The sequence below is a fragment of the Cydia amplana genome, chromosome 26 (genome assembly GCF_948474715.1).
Source record: "Cydia amplana chromosome 26, ilCydAmpl1.1, whole genome shotgun sequence".
Taxonomy (NCBI): domain Eukaryota; kingdom Metazoa; phylum Arthropoda; class Insecta; order Lepidoptera; family Tortricidae; genus Cydia; species Cydia amplana.
In genome coordinates, this window is record NC_086094.1 from 6,601,114 (window position 1) to 6,618,942 (window position 17,829).

The 17,829-nt window shown below is 39.7% G+C and overlaps 1 protein-coding gene across 1 annotated transcript in view; it reads left to right on the forward strand.

The window, feature by feature from the left end:
* Positions 1–559: 559 nt before the first annotated feature.
* Positions 560–17,829, forward strand: part of LOC134660093 (uncharacterized protein DDB_G0290685-like) — a 33,519-nt gene continuing 16,249 nt past the window's right edge. Inside the window, exons 1-18 of the mRNA XM_063515792.1 lie at positions 560–671; positions 2,480–2,581; positions 2,800–2,898; positions 3,178–3,276; positions 3,598–3,696; positions 4,009–4,107; positions 4,714–4,812; positions 5,085–5,183; positions 5,359–5,457; positions 5,752–5,850; positions 6,659–6,757; positions 8,162–8,254; positions 8,607–8,672; positions 12,957–13,037; positions 13,994–14,085; positions 14,218–14,304; positions 15,835–15,954; positions 16,763–16,931. Coding sequence (XP_063371862.1) covers positions 560–671; positions 2,480–2,581; positions 2,800–2,898; positions 3,178–3,276; positions 3,598–3,696; positions 4,009–4,107; positions 4,714–4,812; positions 5,085–5,183; positions 5,359–5,457; positions 5,752–5,850; positions 6,659–6,757; positions 8,162–8,254; positions 8,607–8,672; positions 12,957–13,037; positions 13,994–14,085; positions 14,218–14,304; positions 15,835–15,954; positions 16,763–16,931 — 1,813 coding nt within the window. The remainder of the gene's footprint in view (positions 672–2,479; positions 2,582–2,799; positions 2,899–3,177; positions 3,277–3,597; positions 3,697–4,008; positions 4,108–4,713; positions 4,813–5,084; positions 5,184–5,358; positions 5,458–5,751; positions 5,851–6,658; positions 6,758–8,161; positions 8,255–8,606; positions 8,673–12,956; positions 13,038–13,993; positions 14,086–14,217; positions 14,305–15,834; positions 15,955–16,762; positions 16,932–17,829) is intronic.

Sequence of the window (17,829 nt, forward strand, 5' to 3'; positions counted from 1 at the left end):
AGGGTTAATAACAGTAATATTAACCTTAACCAATCCTCTCCCGAGAAAAAAAATAAGAAAATCCTTTATTTTTACTATGCTGCACCAAAATTGCTAGAAAATTAACGATCACTGGTTATAATCTAATGGTTATAAGACTTATAAGGATTGAACGTCATAACATAACCGCGACAGTAACGCAGCAAACGTCACTCATTATATCAAGCAAATTTATATATAAATTTATAACACCCGACCGGTCTGGCCTAGTGCACTACCCACTAGGCCAGACCGGTCGGGTGTTATAAATTTATATATAACCCTGCCTGTGAAGACGCGGTCCTGGGTTCGAATCCCGGTAAGGGCATTTATTTGTGTGATAAGCACAGATATATGTTCCTGAGTCATGGTTGTTTTCTATGTATTTAAGTATCTGTATATTATATACATCGTTGTCTGAGTACCCACAACACAAGCTTTCTTGAGCTTACGATGGGGCTTAGTCAATTTGAGTAAAAATGACCTATAATATGTATTTATTTATTATATCAGGCAAATTTATATATGTATGTACCTATAAATGTATAACAATGTGTTCGTTTGCGAAGATTCCTCCAACGGTGGTTCCGGGGCTTCCTCGCTGATACAGTCTTCATCTCAGCACAAGAGCAAGGCTGAGCAGAAGTCTGAAGGTAATTAACCCAATAGTCTAGTCTATGCACAGACAAGACATCCTCTAGACAGCATAGTAACGCTACCCCCTCTGCCACAAATATACGGTAGTTTTACTCCATCTTCGAGTCAAGTGTCAGAATACCGTGCCGTGATTGGTCCGTGTCTTTGAACGGACCAATCACGGCACGGGATTCGCTCACCTCGTCCCCCGCACCCCAGTATTTTTGGCAGCATCGGTTTCATGAAATAATTGCTCTAAACTCCGTCTAGAGGATTCCTAGTCTATGAGTCTATGTCATGTCATGTCATGTCTATGTATAGTATCTATAGTTATGGCCATGTAACTCAACGTGTCTACAAACGTACTTTACGTCACCCTAGGAACGTAAGTGGGAATTTCTTCCCACTACGCGAGAAAACAATCTCACTTCCTGGCCAAGGCAAGACGTAGAACTTTATACAAACCACGGGCGGTAATTCGTAAAGCCCCAGATCGCATATTTAAATATGACAAGCGATTTTAGGTAACTTAATTTTTTTTATAGAAGTATATAAAAAATAAATTTTCACCACACCAGCAACCGAATGGTTTAGGCGGAGTATGTCACTTTCTTAGGACGTCACTTTCTGAGGACGTCACATTCTGAGTTTGTCACTTTTTGAGATCGTCACATTCTGAGTACGTCACTTTCTGAGTTCGTCACTTTTTTAGCATGCACGTGCAACGTGCGTCTGCACGAACAATAGATACCAGCTATCATATTAGCTGTACTGCATACGGCCGCTTTTATGCATATGCATGACATTCAGGGTGTTTTTTTCAGTGGCCATAGAAGGGAAATACGAATCTATAGACGATAACGGGAAACTGTCATTGACGTTCGGATTCAGACTGCAAAAGCAATGCTGCAAATATTTTATTTATTTATTTAAACTTTCAATAAATGAAGAGTACTAATGGCGGATTTAATGTCAGAAGGCATTCTCTACCAGTCAACCATGGGCCGTATGCCGTACAGCTAATAATTATGATGGCTGGTATCCATTGTTCGTGCAGACGCATGTTCCACGTGCATGCTAAAAAAGTGACGACCTCAGAAAGTGACGTACTCCGAATGTGGCGTTCTCCGAAAGTGACGTACTCAGAATGTGACGATCTCAGAAAGTGACAAACTCAGAATGTGTCGTCCTCAGAAAGTGACGCCCTAAGAAAGTGACATACTCCGCCTAAACCCCTCAAGGTTTAGCTCTCGTTATTCTTCATAAACTGATTAGATATTAGCATTTTATCCACAAGAGTGGCAAAGTAATTTGAATACAACGCTCAAGATTCCACTTTTCGGACCAATATTGAAATCTTTTGCATGATCGTGTATCAAATTGTCGCGGGAGAAGGGTGCTTTCGATACTTACTATGAAATTCAAAATGAGTTAAACATTAATGAGTACAGTCAAGTGTTAAATTATGGGTGCACACATCATACTCAAAAATATTCTTCGTTGCGCTTAGATTTGGTAAGCGCAACGCTCTTAATGTCAGCGAGTTAAGAATTATGGGACATACCTACCTATTTTTGAGAAATTATTATGCACCTATATTTTTACAATATGACTGTATTTTATTATTATTATTGGGGTGGTATCGGGCCTTTGAGTGTCACGTCGACCAAGTATTGATCTATTGTGAAGTGACGGCCCTTTAAAGTTCATTACTAATGCCCGTTGCATCCAGAAAATTACAGATGCTTTGGGCCGTAACGTTCTGTACCTCATAGGGTTGCAATACATGCATGAATATGACTGTACCTGACATTGTATGTTTCAGAGCAATCCTCGTCGTCATTGGTAAAAAAAGGCAATGGAGAGTCCATCGTCAGCAACAAGAGTTCCAAGTCAGCGAAAAAAGCACAACAGGAATCATCCGATGGTATGTATAAATACATAACTAAAACCTGTATGTATACACGGCCTAATTTCTTATACATTAAGGTAATGTGTACATATTTTGGCACTTTGTCTGTTTCGATATTTAATACCTTGACTGTAACACGGAAGTGAAAATGCAGTTTGAACCAATTTTACATCGTTTTTACAAGTTTAAATAGTTTTATCACTTCAATTGAGTAACATTATTGTATTTTTCAGAGCAATCTTCGTCGTTGCTAAGACGCAACAATGGAGAGTCCATCGTCAGCAAAAAGAGCTCCAAGTCAGCGAAAAAAGCACAACAGGAATCATCCGATGGTATACATAAATACCTACATATAAATAATATGTTATAACTACATAATTATGAACCTGTATGAATATACGACATTATTTCCTATCCATAAGGATAGTGTGTAACTGTGTACATATTTAGGCACTTTGTCCGTGTCGATATTTTAACCCCTTGACTGTACGTAACTGAAAATGCAATATGAACATACATCTGGTCCACTAAACAAAATAGTTTTATAACTTTACTGCTACTATTAATAACCTATGTGAAATTCAACTAAGTAACATTATTGTATTTTTCAGAGCAATCTTCGTCGCTGCTAAGACGCAACAACGGAGAGTCCATCGTCAGCAAAAAGAGCTCCAAGTCAGCGAAAAAAGCACAACAGGAATCATCCGATGGTATACATAAATACCTACATATACATATAACTACATAATTATGAACCTGTATGAATATACGATATTATTGCCTATCCATAAGGGTAGTGTGTACATATTTAGGCACTTTGTCCGTGTCGATATTTTAACCCCTTGACTGTACGTAACTGAAAATGCAATATGAACATACATCTGATCCACTAAACAAAAAAGTTTTATATCTTTACTGCGATTTAAAATTGTCGCGGAAGATGAGCGCTTCCGATAGTACTACCTAACTACTAGGTATTAAATTCATAACCTATGTGAAATTCAACTGAGTAACATTATTGTATTTTTCAGAGCAATCTTCGTCGTTGCTAAGACGCAAGCATGGAGAGTCCATCGTCAGCAAAAAGAGCTCCAAGTCAGCGAAAAAAGCACAACAGGAATCATCCGATGGTATACATAAATACATATAACTACATATTAACCTGTATGAATACACGACCTTATTGCCTATACATTAAGGTAGTGTAGTGTGTACATATTTTGGCACTTTGTCCGTGTCGATATTTAATATCTTGACTGTACGGAACTGAACATGCAGTTTGAACTGATTTTACATCGTGTACACTAAACAAAATAGTTTTATAACTTTACTGCGATTTAAAATTGTCGCGGAAGATGAGCGCTTCCGATAGGTACTACCTAACTACTAAGTATTAATAACCTATGTGAAATTCAACTGAGTAACATTATTGTATTTTTCAGAGCAATCTTCGTCGTTGCTAAGACACAAGCATGGAGATTCCATCGTCAGCAAAAAGAGCTCCAAATCAGCGAAAAAAGCACAACAGGAATCATCCGATGGTATACATAAATACCTACATATACATATAACTACATAATTATGAACCTGTATGAATATACGACATTATTGCCTATCCATAAGGGTATAGTGTGTACATATTTAGGCACTTTTGTCCGTGTCGATATTTTAACCCCTTGATTGTACGTAACTGAAAATGCAATATGAACATACATGTGGTCCACTAAACAATATCCATACTAATATTATAAATGCGAAAGTGTGTCTGTCTGTCTGTCTGTTACCTCTTCACGCTTAAACCGCTGAACCGATTTAGTTGAAATTTGGTATGAATATTCATGATCGTTTGAGTCCCGGAGAAGGACATAGGGTAGTTTTTATCCCAAAAATCTCCCTTTAAGGGGGTGAAAAGGGGGGTGGAAGTTTGTATGGGGAATCGTTAAAAAGGAGATTGGGTAAAAATAAGCTACCCAAATTACTAACTCCACGCAGACGAAGTCGCGAGCAAAAGCTAGTAGTTTTATAACTTTACTGAGATTTAAAATTGTCGCGGAAGATGAGCGCTTCCGATAGGTACTACCTAACTACTAGGTATTAATAACCTATAGATGTGAAATTCTACTGAGTAACATTATTGTATTTTTCAGAGCAATCTTCGTCGTTGCTAAGACGCAACAATGGAGAGTCCATCGTCAGCAAAAAGAGCTCCAAGTCAGCGAAAAAAGCACAACAGGAATCATCCGATGGTATACATAAATACCTACATATACATATAACTACATTATTATGAACCTGTATGAATATACGACATTATTGCCTATCCATAAGGGCAGTGTGTACATATTTATGCACTTTGTCCGTGTCGATATCTAATATCTTGACTGTACGTAACTGAAAATGCAATTTGAACATACATCTGGTCCACTAAATAAAATAGTTTTATAACTTTTCTGTGATTTAAAATTGTCGCGGAATATGAGCGCTTCCGATATGTGAAATTCAACTGAGTATTTTTCAGAGCAATCTTCGTCATTGCTAAGACGCAACAATGGAGAGTCAATTGTCAGCAAGAAGAGCTCCAAGTCAGCGAAAAAAGCACAACAGGAATCATCCGATGGTATGTATGAATACTCAACTAAAATCTATGTGTATATAGGTACACGACCTTATTACTTATATATTAAGGTAGTGTGTACATATTTTGGCACTTTGTCCGTTTGAAAATGCAGACTGTACAAATTTTACATCGTGTACACTAAACAAATAAGTTTTAACATTATTGTATTTTTCAGAGCAATCTTCGTCGTTGCTAAGACGCAAAAATGGAGAGTCCATCGTCAGCAAGAAGAGCTCCAAGTCAGCGAAAAAAGCACAACAGGAATCATCCGATGGTATACATAAATACCTACATATACCTACATATAATTCTACATAATTATGAACCTGTATGAATATACGACATTATTGCCTATCCATAAGGGTAGTGTGTACATGTATTTAGATTATTTAGGCACTTTGTCCGTGTGGATATTTTAACCCCTTGACTGTACGTAACTGAAAATGCAATATGAACATACATCTGGTCCACTAAACAAAATAGATTTAAAATTATCGCGGAATATGAGCGCTTCCGATAGGTACTACCTATGTGAAATTCAACTGAGTAACATTATTGTATTTTTCAGAGCAATCTTCGTCGTTGCTAAGACGCAACAATGGAGAGTCCATTGTCAGCAAAAACAGCTCCAAGTCAGCGAAAAAAGCACAACAGGAATCATCCGATGGTATACATAAATACATATACTACATATTAACCTGTATGAATACACGACCTTATTGCCTATACATTAAGGTAGTGTGTACATATTTTGGCACTTTGTCCGTGTCGATATTTAATATCTTGACTGTACGGAACTGAACATGCAGTTTGAACTGATTTTACATCGTGTACACTAAAGTCTATTTTTTTACGGAATAAAAAAATAGACTTTAAACAAAATAGTTTATCACTTAAATTGAGTTAGAAGGTAGGTAACATTATTGAATTTTTCAGAGCAATCTTCGTCGTTGCTGAGACGCAAAAATGGAGAGTCCATTGTCAGCAACAAGAGGTCAAAGTCAGCGAAAAAAGCACAACAGGAATCATCCGATGGTATGTATTAATAAATAAATAATTAAAACCTGTATATGCGTAAAGATAAAATTGAGCATGCTCTACATAGTAGTAAAAAGTAACACCTTTGCTGCTAAAATCTATCTATCTAATCTATCTATCTTAATACTTTTAAACGAGCAATTCTTGTTTATTTATTTATATGTATATTTATTTATATATATATTTCGGGGATCTCAGAAACGGCTCTAACGATTTTGATGACATTTGCTATATGGGGGTTTTCTGGGGCGATAAATCGATCTAGCTAGGTCTTATCTCTGGGAAAACGCGCATTTTTGAGTTTTTAATATGTTTTCCGAGCAAAGCTCGGTCTCCCAGATATTATTGTTTATGAGACATAGGACATAGGTAATCAGATAAATTGTTGAACGAGAAGTGTCGTCTTTGGAGCTATCTAAATCAAGCTCATTTTACAGAGTCCGCCTTCAGCCAGAAGACCAATAGAGACGGAACCGTGATCACTGCTCAGTCCAGCTCTGCTCAAAAGAGGAGAGCTGCTTCTGAGAAGAATTCCGGTAATTCCTACTTTTTTACTAACCGCTCTATTGACTTTCATATCAAAGTCAAGATTTAAAAAATACACGAGGCCTTAGTCCTACAAATTCTGCATAAAAATATGATGAAAAGATGAATTTATAATAAAGAATCGAGACAAAATCTTGCCATACCGTACTATTTAATTTTTAAATGTATCTTAAAATTGTGTTTCAATCCTTGGAGATTGTTTATTTAGCAGTACCTACATTTTATGGCGTTTCTTTACGCCTTAGTGCAAGGCCTGAGTGGACTCTCGAGGCGGAGCGTTCGGCGGGGCGTGCAGTGTGGCTGTGGGCTCACGCGTGATGTGAGCAGCGTGCACTAAGGCCGCTCCTATACGTGCGCATTTGTTTAACATGCACGCCGCACGTCGCCCCGCTGCACGCCCAACTAGAGCCTCCACTCAGGCCTTACACTTACATTACGCCTAAGCATCTTTATAGTAGATTACAAATTAAGAGATTATTAAACCCATGTATGTGTTTTGTAGAATCTTCCAACATCATCAAGCGAGGCAAGGATGGGAGCAAGGTCACTAAACACAGCAGCAAGTCAAGCCAAAGCAGTGCTCAGGCCCAGGAGAAATCTGGTAAGACTCGATACGCATACTTAAGTAATTATACTAAAATAACTAAAATAACTAAAATAACCACATTAAAATATTTCAAGATAGATAGACATATCGATGTTCTAAGTGTAAGGCCTGAGTGGACGCTCGGAGCGGAGCGTTGGGCGGGGCGTGCAGCGTGGCGTCGGGCTCACAAGTGATTTGAGCAGCGTGCACTAAGGCCGCTCCTATACGCTTGCATTTGTTTAACATGCACGCCGCACGCCCCGCCCCGCTGCACGTCCAACTCGAGCGTCCACTCAGGCCTTACACTAACTCTAACCGTTCCAGCCCAAAAGATTTAAAAAAACATCATCTTCCTCGCGTTGTCTCGGCATTTTGCCACGGCTCATGGGAGCCTGGGGTCCGCTTAGCAACTAATCCCAGGAATTGGCGTGGGCACTATATTTCACGAAAGCGACTGCCATCTGACCTTCCAACCCAGAGGGTAAACTAGGCCCTTATTGGGATTAATCCGGTTTCCTCACGATGTTTTCAGCGACTGGTACTGCGACTGTACTGGTAATATTTCGTACATAAGTTCCGAAAAACTGGTCCGAGCCGGGGTTAGAACCCGCGACCTCCGGATTGCAAGTCGCACGCTCTTACCGCTACGCTACATGGGATATACAACTTTGTAAGATTCTTCTTTGCCAACATATTAAGGTAATTAAGGCATGTGTTGGCGTGCGTGTTATTTGTTTATTTGGACACTGGAGGACTAGGTATTGTGTTATGGCCGAAAGTCTTTAATATACCAATTACATCTCCACAGAGCAATCCAAATGGTCCATCAAGAACGAGAACGGCGAGACTGACGTGGAAGAGAGGCAGAAAAACCAGAAATCGCAATCTCAGCAAAGTAGTGGTGAGCTACTCACGAATATTACTCATTCTATAGTTTGGCAAGCCATTTACGTCAGTAGGAAAAGGCGGCAAATTTAAAAAGTGACGCGCGAAGGGTTGTCGTTCCATACAAAATTTGAATCGCGCCTTTTTCTACTGACAAAGTTGGTTTGCCAGACTATATTATGTTATGCGGATAAGGGGTTTATATAGACACTTGTCCTTTGGCCGTATGATCATCTATAAGATAATGCACAATTTATTAAACAGCTTTCATACTACCTGACTTAGACATGTGCATTCGGAAGGCAACTTCTGACAATCTAGCAAAGTATTTCTTAAAGCACTTAAATAATTTCACAATTTGTTTTTAGAGTCTTCAGAGAGCTCCGAAACTGTGAAGAAGGTTGACAACTCCGATAAGGCTGGCGATGACAAATGTAGGTACAACGTTAAGTGTAAGGCCTGAGTGGACGCTCGAAGCGGAGCGTTCGGCGGGGCGTGCAGCGTGGCTGGCGTCGGTCTAACAAGTGATTTGAGCAGCGTGCACTAAGGCCGCTACTATACTTTTGCATTTGTTTAACATGCACGCCGCACGCCCCGCCCCGCTGCACGCACAACTTGAGCGTCCACTCAGGCCTTACACTAAGGGGCCCACTGATTAACAGTCCGCCGGACGGTATCGGTCTGTCAGTTAGAACAAAAAATTGACAGTTCCGAACAACTCGCAGGCCGATACCGTCCGGCGGACTGTTAATCAGTGGGCCCCTTTATACAGGGCCGAAATAAACCGAAATAAATGTCATATATACGAAAGAAATGACCAAAGCCTCCAGTGTACAGAACTGGAATCGAACCAGCGTCTCCCGTTTACCGGGTGCCTGAACCACTCGTCGTTATTTCCATAGAAAGCAATTTCATTTGTTCTTAAGAGTGTTATAGAGGACGTTGGCAATATTATATTACCATGAATAATACGTATAATAACGGCATCACTCGGGGTGTTAGTGGATTCATATAAACTTTAAACCTATCTAATCGAATACCTTTAAACGAGCAATTCTAGCATATTTATTTATATATATATATATATATATATATATATATTTCGGGGATCTCGGAAACGGCTCTAACGATTTCGATGCAATTTGCTATAGGGGGTTTTCGGGGGCGAAAAGTCGATCTAGCTAGGTCTTATCTCTGGGAAAACGCGTATTTTTGAGTTTTTATATGTTTTCCGAGCAAAGCTCGGTCTCCCAGATATTTTGGAATAATGAGTTCGCAATGGGGTAGAAGCAAAGAGGAAGGAGCGTACATGGATCAAGTAAAGGAAAAACGTCGTGTCGTATCAGGCTGTCAAGGAGAAGGCATTAAGATTGTAGGGCTATACTCCCTTTAACCTTTAAGCCAAATCCCATTAAAAAAAACTAGGAAGAGGGGAAACCTATGCGGGGGCTATCTAATTTCCCTTTCACAGTTGCAAACCCCATTAGTTGAAAGAGAACTGTTTTCATCATAACTCATGTTTTCACCAAAATGAACGTCAGTATGTTCTACATATTGCTTACCTTAAAGTGTCATTCTATGGAACTTGCTACCAATGTAAACAAACCGCCATATTAAAATTGTCTCTGAATGTCAATTTACTAGTGACTTTTGTTTACATAGTTAGCAAGTTCCATAGAATGACACTTTACACACGCTCGTCGTCGCATTTAAAAATATTTAGCCAAGTGAATCAAATGGCGAAAGACATCTACTCCAAATGTTGTATGTCATAAGAAATAATCTACTTAACAATAATTCTACCAAGTAAAACATTGTCATAATGTAAGTTTGTCGAATGTTGGTTGCCAAAGTAAATCATCTGCGAATAGTTGGTTGGCAAGTGAAATTCGGACAAGAAAACTTCTGCGAAAAGGTAGAACACCGCAGCCAATGTCTTATTAGGATTTGATCATAATCATCATCTTCCTCGCGTTGTCCCGGCATTTTGCCACGGCTCATGGGAGCCTGGTGTCCGCTTGGCAACTAATCCCAGTAATTGGCGTGGGCACTAGTTTTTACGAAAGCGACTGCCATCTGACCTTCCAACCCAGAGGGTAAACTAGGCCCGTATTGGGATTAGATATGAGCGCCGCGCCGGCGCGCCGCCGCCGCCGACAAAATTTTCGCGCCGCCGCCGCCGATGCTGCGCTATCGGCGTGGCATCGGCGTGACCTTTGTAGTTACTACTACTTTCGGAATCAGATAATATATTTTTAATCGAGTTTAGATCATTAACGGCGCCACTTCGAATAGTTTATAGACATTCAAAAGGTATTTTAGGCCCATATAATTCAAAATATAATTCAAAAATATCGAAGGCAAATGCAAACTTATCTGTCTAGTAACCGCGCTACTAGTCTTGGGGAAACGAAATTAATATGCTTGTAATAAACATACTGATTTCCTTCCATTTTTATTGTGGAACGTTCCACATTACAATTTGTATATATGTATACACTAGACATATGTCAATCACAATGAAAAAATTAACTGTGATCAACTCTGGCTAACGTGAGACTCGAACGCACATCTTTGGATTACCGATCCAATGCATAACTAATTTTGCCAGCTAACCGTCCGTCATTTACCGCGAATTTAACCATTGCAAGCATGGTTAAACGTCTTTAAAGGGTATAAAATGGGGTTAATTTTGAGATATTAAGCGTTTCCACGTCCAAATGTCCGGCCGTTGGCTTCGCACGGAAGGGTGTCGGAATCGGGTCTCAATTAAACTTGGCCACTGTTCAAATTTCAAGCTTTGCTCTCTCGCAGCTCAATCTTTGGCCTTGCATCGCTCGCATGGAATTAAGCCGCTATCTGAACCTGCAAGTTTTTGGCCCTGTTTGGAGCTCAACTTTCGACCTGTTTTAAAACGCTTGAGCATTGCTCCTTATCCGATCTTAGCTCCATTGTAGCTCGGCCTTTGGCGTCGCACGAATGCGCCCGCAGGAAAGCTCCAGATCTTTAACACTATGGCTTCAGTCTTTATCAGCCTGCGCCCTCGCTCTGCTCTTTTGCAGCTCGGCCTTGCACAGAAGCGCGCCGCAATCGGCGCTCCAGGCGTTCGGCCGTCAGCCAAGCTTACACTTGGCGTTCGATTCTTAGCTGTATGCTTACCTGCAACTCTTCCTCTGGCCTCGCATTGGGAGGCGTCGAAATCAAGTCTTCGGTGTTACATGGAGCTCGGCGTTGGGCCTCACTTTTTGACACAAATCGGTTTTGTTGAATCGATATTGGTTAATGACGAAGCTCGCTTTTCTTTGGACTGTCGACAAGACGTTTCCCTGATACAGTCAATCCGCAATTTTTAACTTAGCACAAAAGATAAGGGCATCGTTAAGATCTTCCAGCCAGAGCCTTGCCAAGATTAAGACCGCCTCTGACGCCGCGCGATACCGCTTATCCACAGTTTATACGATATCATTTTTTTCGTACCATTATTCAATAAATTATCCTTGAAAATAAAAAATGCATTTATTTCATAACTTTCTTACAGCAAAAACATGTTTTTTTGGTAAAAGTTTGATTTGAATTCTTTTTTCATTTAATCGAAGGTGTTTCAAGGCCACGCCGCCGATTCGCCGCCGCCGCCGACCAATTTTGACCGGCGCGCCGCCGCCGACTAAATGCCAATCGGCGCTCATATCTAATTGGGATTAGTCCGGTTTCCTCACGATGTTTTCCTTCACCGAAAAGCAACTGGTAAATATCAAATGATATTTCGTACATAAGTTCTGAAAAACTCATTGGTACGACTGGTACGAGCCGGGGTTCGAACCCGCGACCTCCGGATTGCAAGTCGCACGCTCTTACCGCTAGGCCACCAGCGCTTCTTATTAGGATTTGATATGAATACCTATTCAATAGGTATACCTAGGGGCTGTCTATAAATTACGTCATCTATTTTTGAAGTCCCCCCCTAAAGTCATCCAAAAATCATGCTTCGAATGACGCCGTTTCCTCCTACGTCATGCTACCATCATCCGATGTCCAGACCCCCCCCCCCCTAATTTGAAATGACTTAATTTATGAATAGCCCCCTTCATTATTCATCATTAACACACTTCATTTTAAAATATTGTTTATTAAATTTTTTACAGCAAGACACAGGCTGGTCGACATAAAACTGCCGTGTAAGTATCACAAAAAGTACACAAGAACCATGAAACACTAATAGGGAATATTATACGCAAAACTCTTTTATTTCAAAAGGTTTTATTTCTGGGAAAACGCGCATTTTCGAGTTTTTATATGTTTTCCGAGCAAAGCTCGGTCACCCAGATATTCATATTTATTTGGAACATAATATTATCCGTGACAACTTGTCAAAAACTGTTTAACGCGTAGTATATACAAAGTTACTCTATGGTTTACGATGTGCGCTAGAGTTGCACTCTGGTGGCAGAACATTGCAGTAATAAACATTTTATTTAAATCTTACCGATACTCACCACACCACATATTCACACTATCGCACCTACACATATTCACACAATAAAACTAATGTAGAAATTATAGCTGGTCAAGCAAATCTTGACAGTAAAAAAAAGCGCGAAATTCAAATTTTCTATGGGACGATATCCCTTCGCGCCTACATTTTTCAAATTTGCCGCCCTTTTCTACTGACAAGATCTGCTTGATCATCTTATAAATTGGTATTCATATCAATTTCACAGATGACGAAGAATGCGACATTATAACTACCGAAGAGGAAGGCATGGTGGTGATGAGACTTGTCCCGCGGTCCAAGGTGGAGTGTAAGTGTAGACAATTAAAAAAAAACCGGCCTCGCCCACCGAGGGTTCCGTACAAAAACTACCGTAAGGTCGGGGTATACTTTACAAGGTACTTTGTCCACCCATGAAAACCCATTTATTGAAACAATAAATTCTTAAAAACGACACTAATCGCTTACACAAAAACAGATTAATCTCATAATGTCGTTTTTAAGAATTTATCAATTCCATAAAATATTAGGTTTTCATGGGTGAACAATTTTTTCCCTGTATTTGTAGGCCAAATTTCATAGTTCTAGGTCAACGGGAAGTACCCTATAAATTGTGATTGCCTTTGAGAGTATCGAAATTTACGTTTTTTACGGCATAATAAGTAGGTACTAGGTAGCCGTAGAGTTAGACCAAGAAAAGTCTCCCAAACCCGGTCGGACCCCCGTGGGATACCTATAACTGAATTAACGGGTATTCTGTGGGTGCAGTTCCTATACTTCCTATTAAGGCCAAAATCAGTCTTCCCAATAGAACACACTAGTCATATTGAAAAGGTTTGGCACGACCGCTGCAGTCTCTCATAAAAACCTACGGCCCTAGGCTGCGAGTTCATTCCGCATTAATTTCTCCAATAAATAACTTCTATGGACGGATGGGAATCAACTCTGAAATGTTACATAACAAAATCCAGATCATTAACCGTTCTATAAGCACCATACTGGGCTGGCTGAGATGCAGGATCAGTATCGCCGTTATACGCGCCCCCAGCATGTGCATCCGAGGCACACGCCACTGGTTTAAGTCCACTGCCAGGTGGCTTGGGTTCGACGACAGTGCCGCCCTGCCACACATCAATTGAAACCCCTTTTTTACCCTACCTATGTATTCTCTACTCCTTTGCCTATGTATTATGATTGTTATGAATATTATTACTACATTAAATTATATTCATTATTAGATCATTAACAAAACGTTTTTGGTTGCAGGGTACCGCAGGACTCACCAATCTTCCAGCAGCTCTTCAAGCAGTTCTTCATCCGAAGAATCAAGCAAAACTTCACACTATATAGGTATATTTGTTAACTAAATATGGATCATACTAAAAAAACAATTTTCATTGAGAATATGATGACCAAAAAGCCAAAAGTCCACATTGTGGCGTATGGTAGCCCCTAAAACCAGCAATTAATTACGTACGCATACCCTTTAGGACACAAAACAGGAAAACCGGGACATCCAAGCACTCCAGGACGGCCAGGACAACCAGGAGAGCCAGGAGAACCAGGACACCATAAAGGTATGTTTATTAACTAAATATGGATCATAAATATCACAATAATAATTAGAGTTACTAATGTGTTGCAGAAAGTTTTTTGACATATATTTGTATTGCATAATGTTACTTGGCAGAAATGTCGTTTGGCAGAATTACCTTTCGCATAGTATCATTTAGCATACAATCACTTCGCAGAGTTTTATAATCCAGAACCATATTTTGGCATACTGTTGATGATCATAATAGTATTTTAAACGAATATTGATTTCGCAGATAAATGTATTGCATACTATTTTGGTGGCATAAAGCTATCAAGTTTAATTAAAGGTGATGTTATAAATGGGTTTAATTGACTTACCAATGTGCTGCAGTACCTAGTATGCTCTAATATAATCTGTTTTTATGGCAGTTGATCTTACTTTTCTGGTAGCCGTTCGTTTTTGTAGGAGGTCGCAGCTCTAACCTAACCTACCCTATTTTTCTGACAGCCATTCGTTTTTGTAGGAGGTCGCAGCTCTAACCTAACCTAACCTAACCTATTTTTCTGACAGCCATTCGTTTTTGTAGGAGGTCGCAATTCTAACATAACCTAACCTTCTTTTCTGGCACACGTCCAATTTTGTTGGGGTCGCAGTTCTTACTTAACACACCTTTCTGCTAGAAAAAATCATTATGCCATAATAAGAGTATGCTGCAGGATGGTTATGGTACATAAAATTATGCTAAATGAAAGTCGACAACAGTAATCTTCTGCTTAATGATATGCTGCAATAGTTATTTGTACAACAAGAGATCAAAGTTTGATATTTCTTCGAGTGCTTATTTTGAGTCCCGTGCAAGCGAAAGATTCTATAATAGATTCACGAGCGTAGCGAGTGAATCTAATTTAGAATCTTGAGCGTAGTAAGGGACTCAAAAGCGCACGAGATGTAAATAACTTTGATCTCGTGTAGTACACAACATTTTTCACCTCAGCAGTGAGAACATATTAGAGAACCCGAAAAATGTATTCCTTCTTCATCACTTACCTCTATTCACTCATGTTTTCTTAAGATATACCAACAATTAAATTTTCACCTCAGCAGCTCGAACAAGGGTACTTTGTTACTTAAAAACAGTGAGCAAAATCGCATTTTGCTCATTTTGTCTCACTCAGTGAGCAAAATGCGATTTTGCTCACTGTTTTTAAGTAGCAAAGTACCCTTGTTCGAGCTGCTGAGGTGAAAAATGTATTGTATGCGTAGTAAATAGTAATGCCAAGTAATAGTTATGCAAAATTATCATTCGACTAAAACTGTTTCTGCGATACATGTTATGCGAAATGTATTTCTGACAAACAATATTATGCCAGATGAGGGGAACCCATAGGGAAGGATTATGATTTTGGAGTCTTGAATAATAATGAAAAAATATAACCCACTGATGATCAGTTTTTAATTTGATGATCAGTCAGATAAATTTTCAGTTAAATGCCTACAATTCGAAAAATGTTTCACTTGGATCGTGGTTTCCTAAAACAGCACTTAATTACGTATTACGCTTACCCTTTAGGACACAAAGGAGGAAAACCGGGACATCCAAGCACTCCAGGACGGCCAGGACAACCAGGAGAGCCAGGAGAGCCAGGTACTCCAGGACAACCAGGGGAGCCAGGCACTCCAGGACGGCCAGGCACTCCAGGACAACCACCGCAACAACCACAGATACCGCAACAACCACAGCAACCGCAGCGACCGCAGCCACCACAGCAACCACAGAACCCAGAACAGCCACATACACTAGTGCAGCCAGGAGGCCCTAGCTATCCAGGACCACCAGGACACCATAAAGGCATGTTTATTAACTAAATATGGATCATAATAATAATTAATAAAGCAATTTCCATTGACAATATGACCATAAAGCAAAATTCCACATGTGGCGTATGGTAGTTCGTAGAAAGGCAGGACGAGTGAAAATTATTTAAGCAAACGACGATTGGTCCAGGCTTGACGAGAAACAAGATAATTTATAAAATTACAAAAACTAATAATAACAAGAAATAGTGTAAGAACTACAACAATAGGCAAGGATTATTGATTTCGACGTCTTGAATAATAATGAAATAGTTATTTTCGATACAAGTACGAAAAAGAGGAAATTCGAAACGAGTGGCGATAAATTAAAACACGACCGAAGGGAGTGTTTTAAATCGACACGAGTTGTAATTTACCTATTTGCACGTGTATCGAACAACGTTTTACAGTACATATGGCACTTTAAAGTTTCGACATACGCACGAAAAGTGCTATTTTACGCACTAGTGCGGAAAAGTAGCCCTATATGTACTGTAAAAATATAAAGGAGCCCACTGATGATCACGTTCAATTTGACGATCAGTCAGATAAATTTTCAGTTAAATGCCTACAATCCGAAAAATGTTTCACTTGCATCGTGGTTTCCTAAAACCAGCAATTAATTACGTACGCATACCCTTTAGGACACAAAGGAGGAAAACCGGGACATCCAAGCACTCCAGGACGGCCAGGACAACCAGGAGAGCCAGGAGAACCAGGACAACCAGGAGAACCAGGACAACCAGGAGAGCCAGGCACTCCAGGACAACCACCGCAACAACCACAGCGACCGCAGCGACCGCAGCCACCACAGCAACCACAGAACCCAGAACAGCCACATACACTAGTGCAGCCAGGAGGCCCTAGCTATCCAGGACCACCAGGACACCATAAAGGCATGTTTATTAACTAAATATGGATTATAATAATAATTAATAAAGCAATTTCCATTGACAATATGACCATAAAGCAAAATTCCACATGTGGCGTATGGTAGTGCGTAGAAAGGCAGGACGAGTGCAAATTATTTAAGCAAACGACGATTGGTCCAGGCTTGACGAGAAACAAGATAATTTATAAAATTACAAATACTAATAATAAAAAGAATTTGCGTAAGAACTACAATTAGGGTTTGAGATCCGGATATCCGGATATCCGAAATAACCGGATATCCGTCAAATCTAAGATCCGGATCCATCGTCTCATAGGATCCGGATATTTCGGATCTTACGGATCCGTTAAATATTGCATTGGTCGCGTTATTGGTACGCGATAACGTCATAAAATAAGTACAAATATTGCTTAAACTAAACAGTAGTAACAGTAAGTCTTGAAACGAGCTACCTGCATGCCTCCTGACTGGAATAAGGGTAAATATTTGTATGTTTTAAAGTAATTGTTATCAGGTTTTCGCTCAGTCGCCTTTGGGTCGTCTACCTGGAACTTCATTAGTGCTTGTTGTGTTATCGTGTCCGTTCCCAGTCTTCTGTTAACATAAATAACATGTGCTTGATATGCTGCTAACTGAGTAACTAATATCGATATTTTTTTCTCGTTATTAAGAAGCTGTAGCCCAAATTTCTTAATTTCCCGAAACTTTTGTAGTAATTTCACATTATTTTGCAGTAATTAACTGGATTTATATATACCTATAATGGAAGATTGTTGTAATGGGGACTGAATAAATGAGTTAGATACTTTTTCTAAGCCA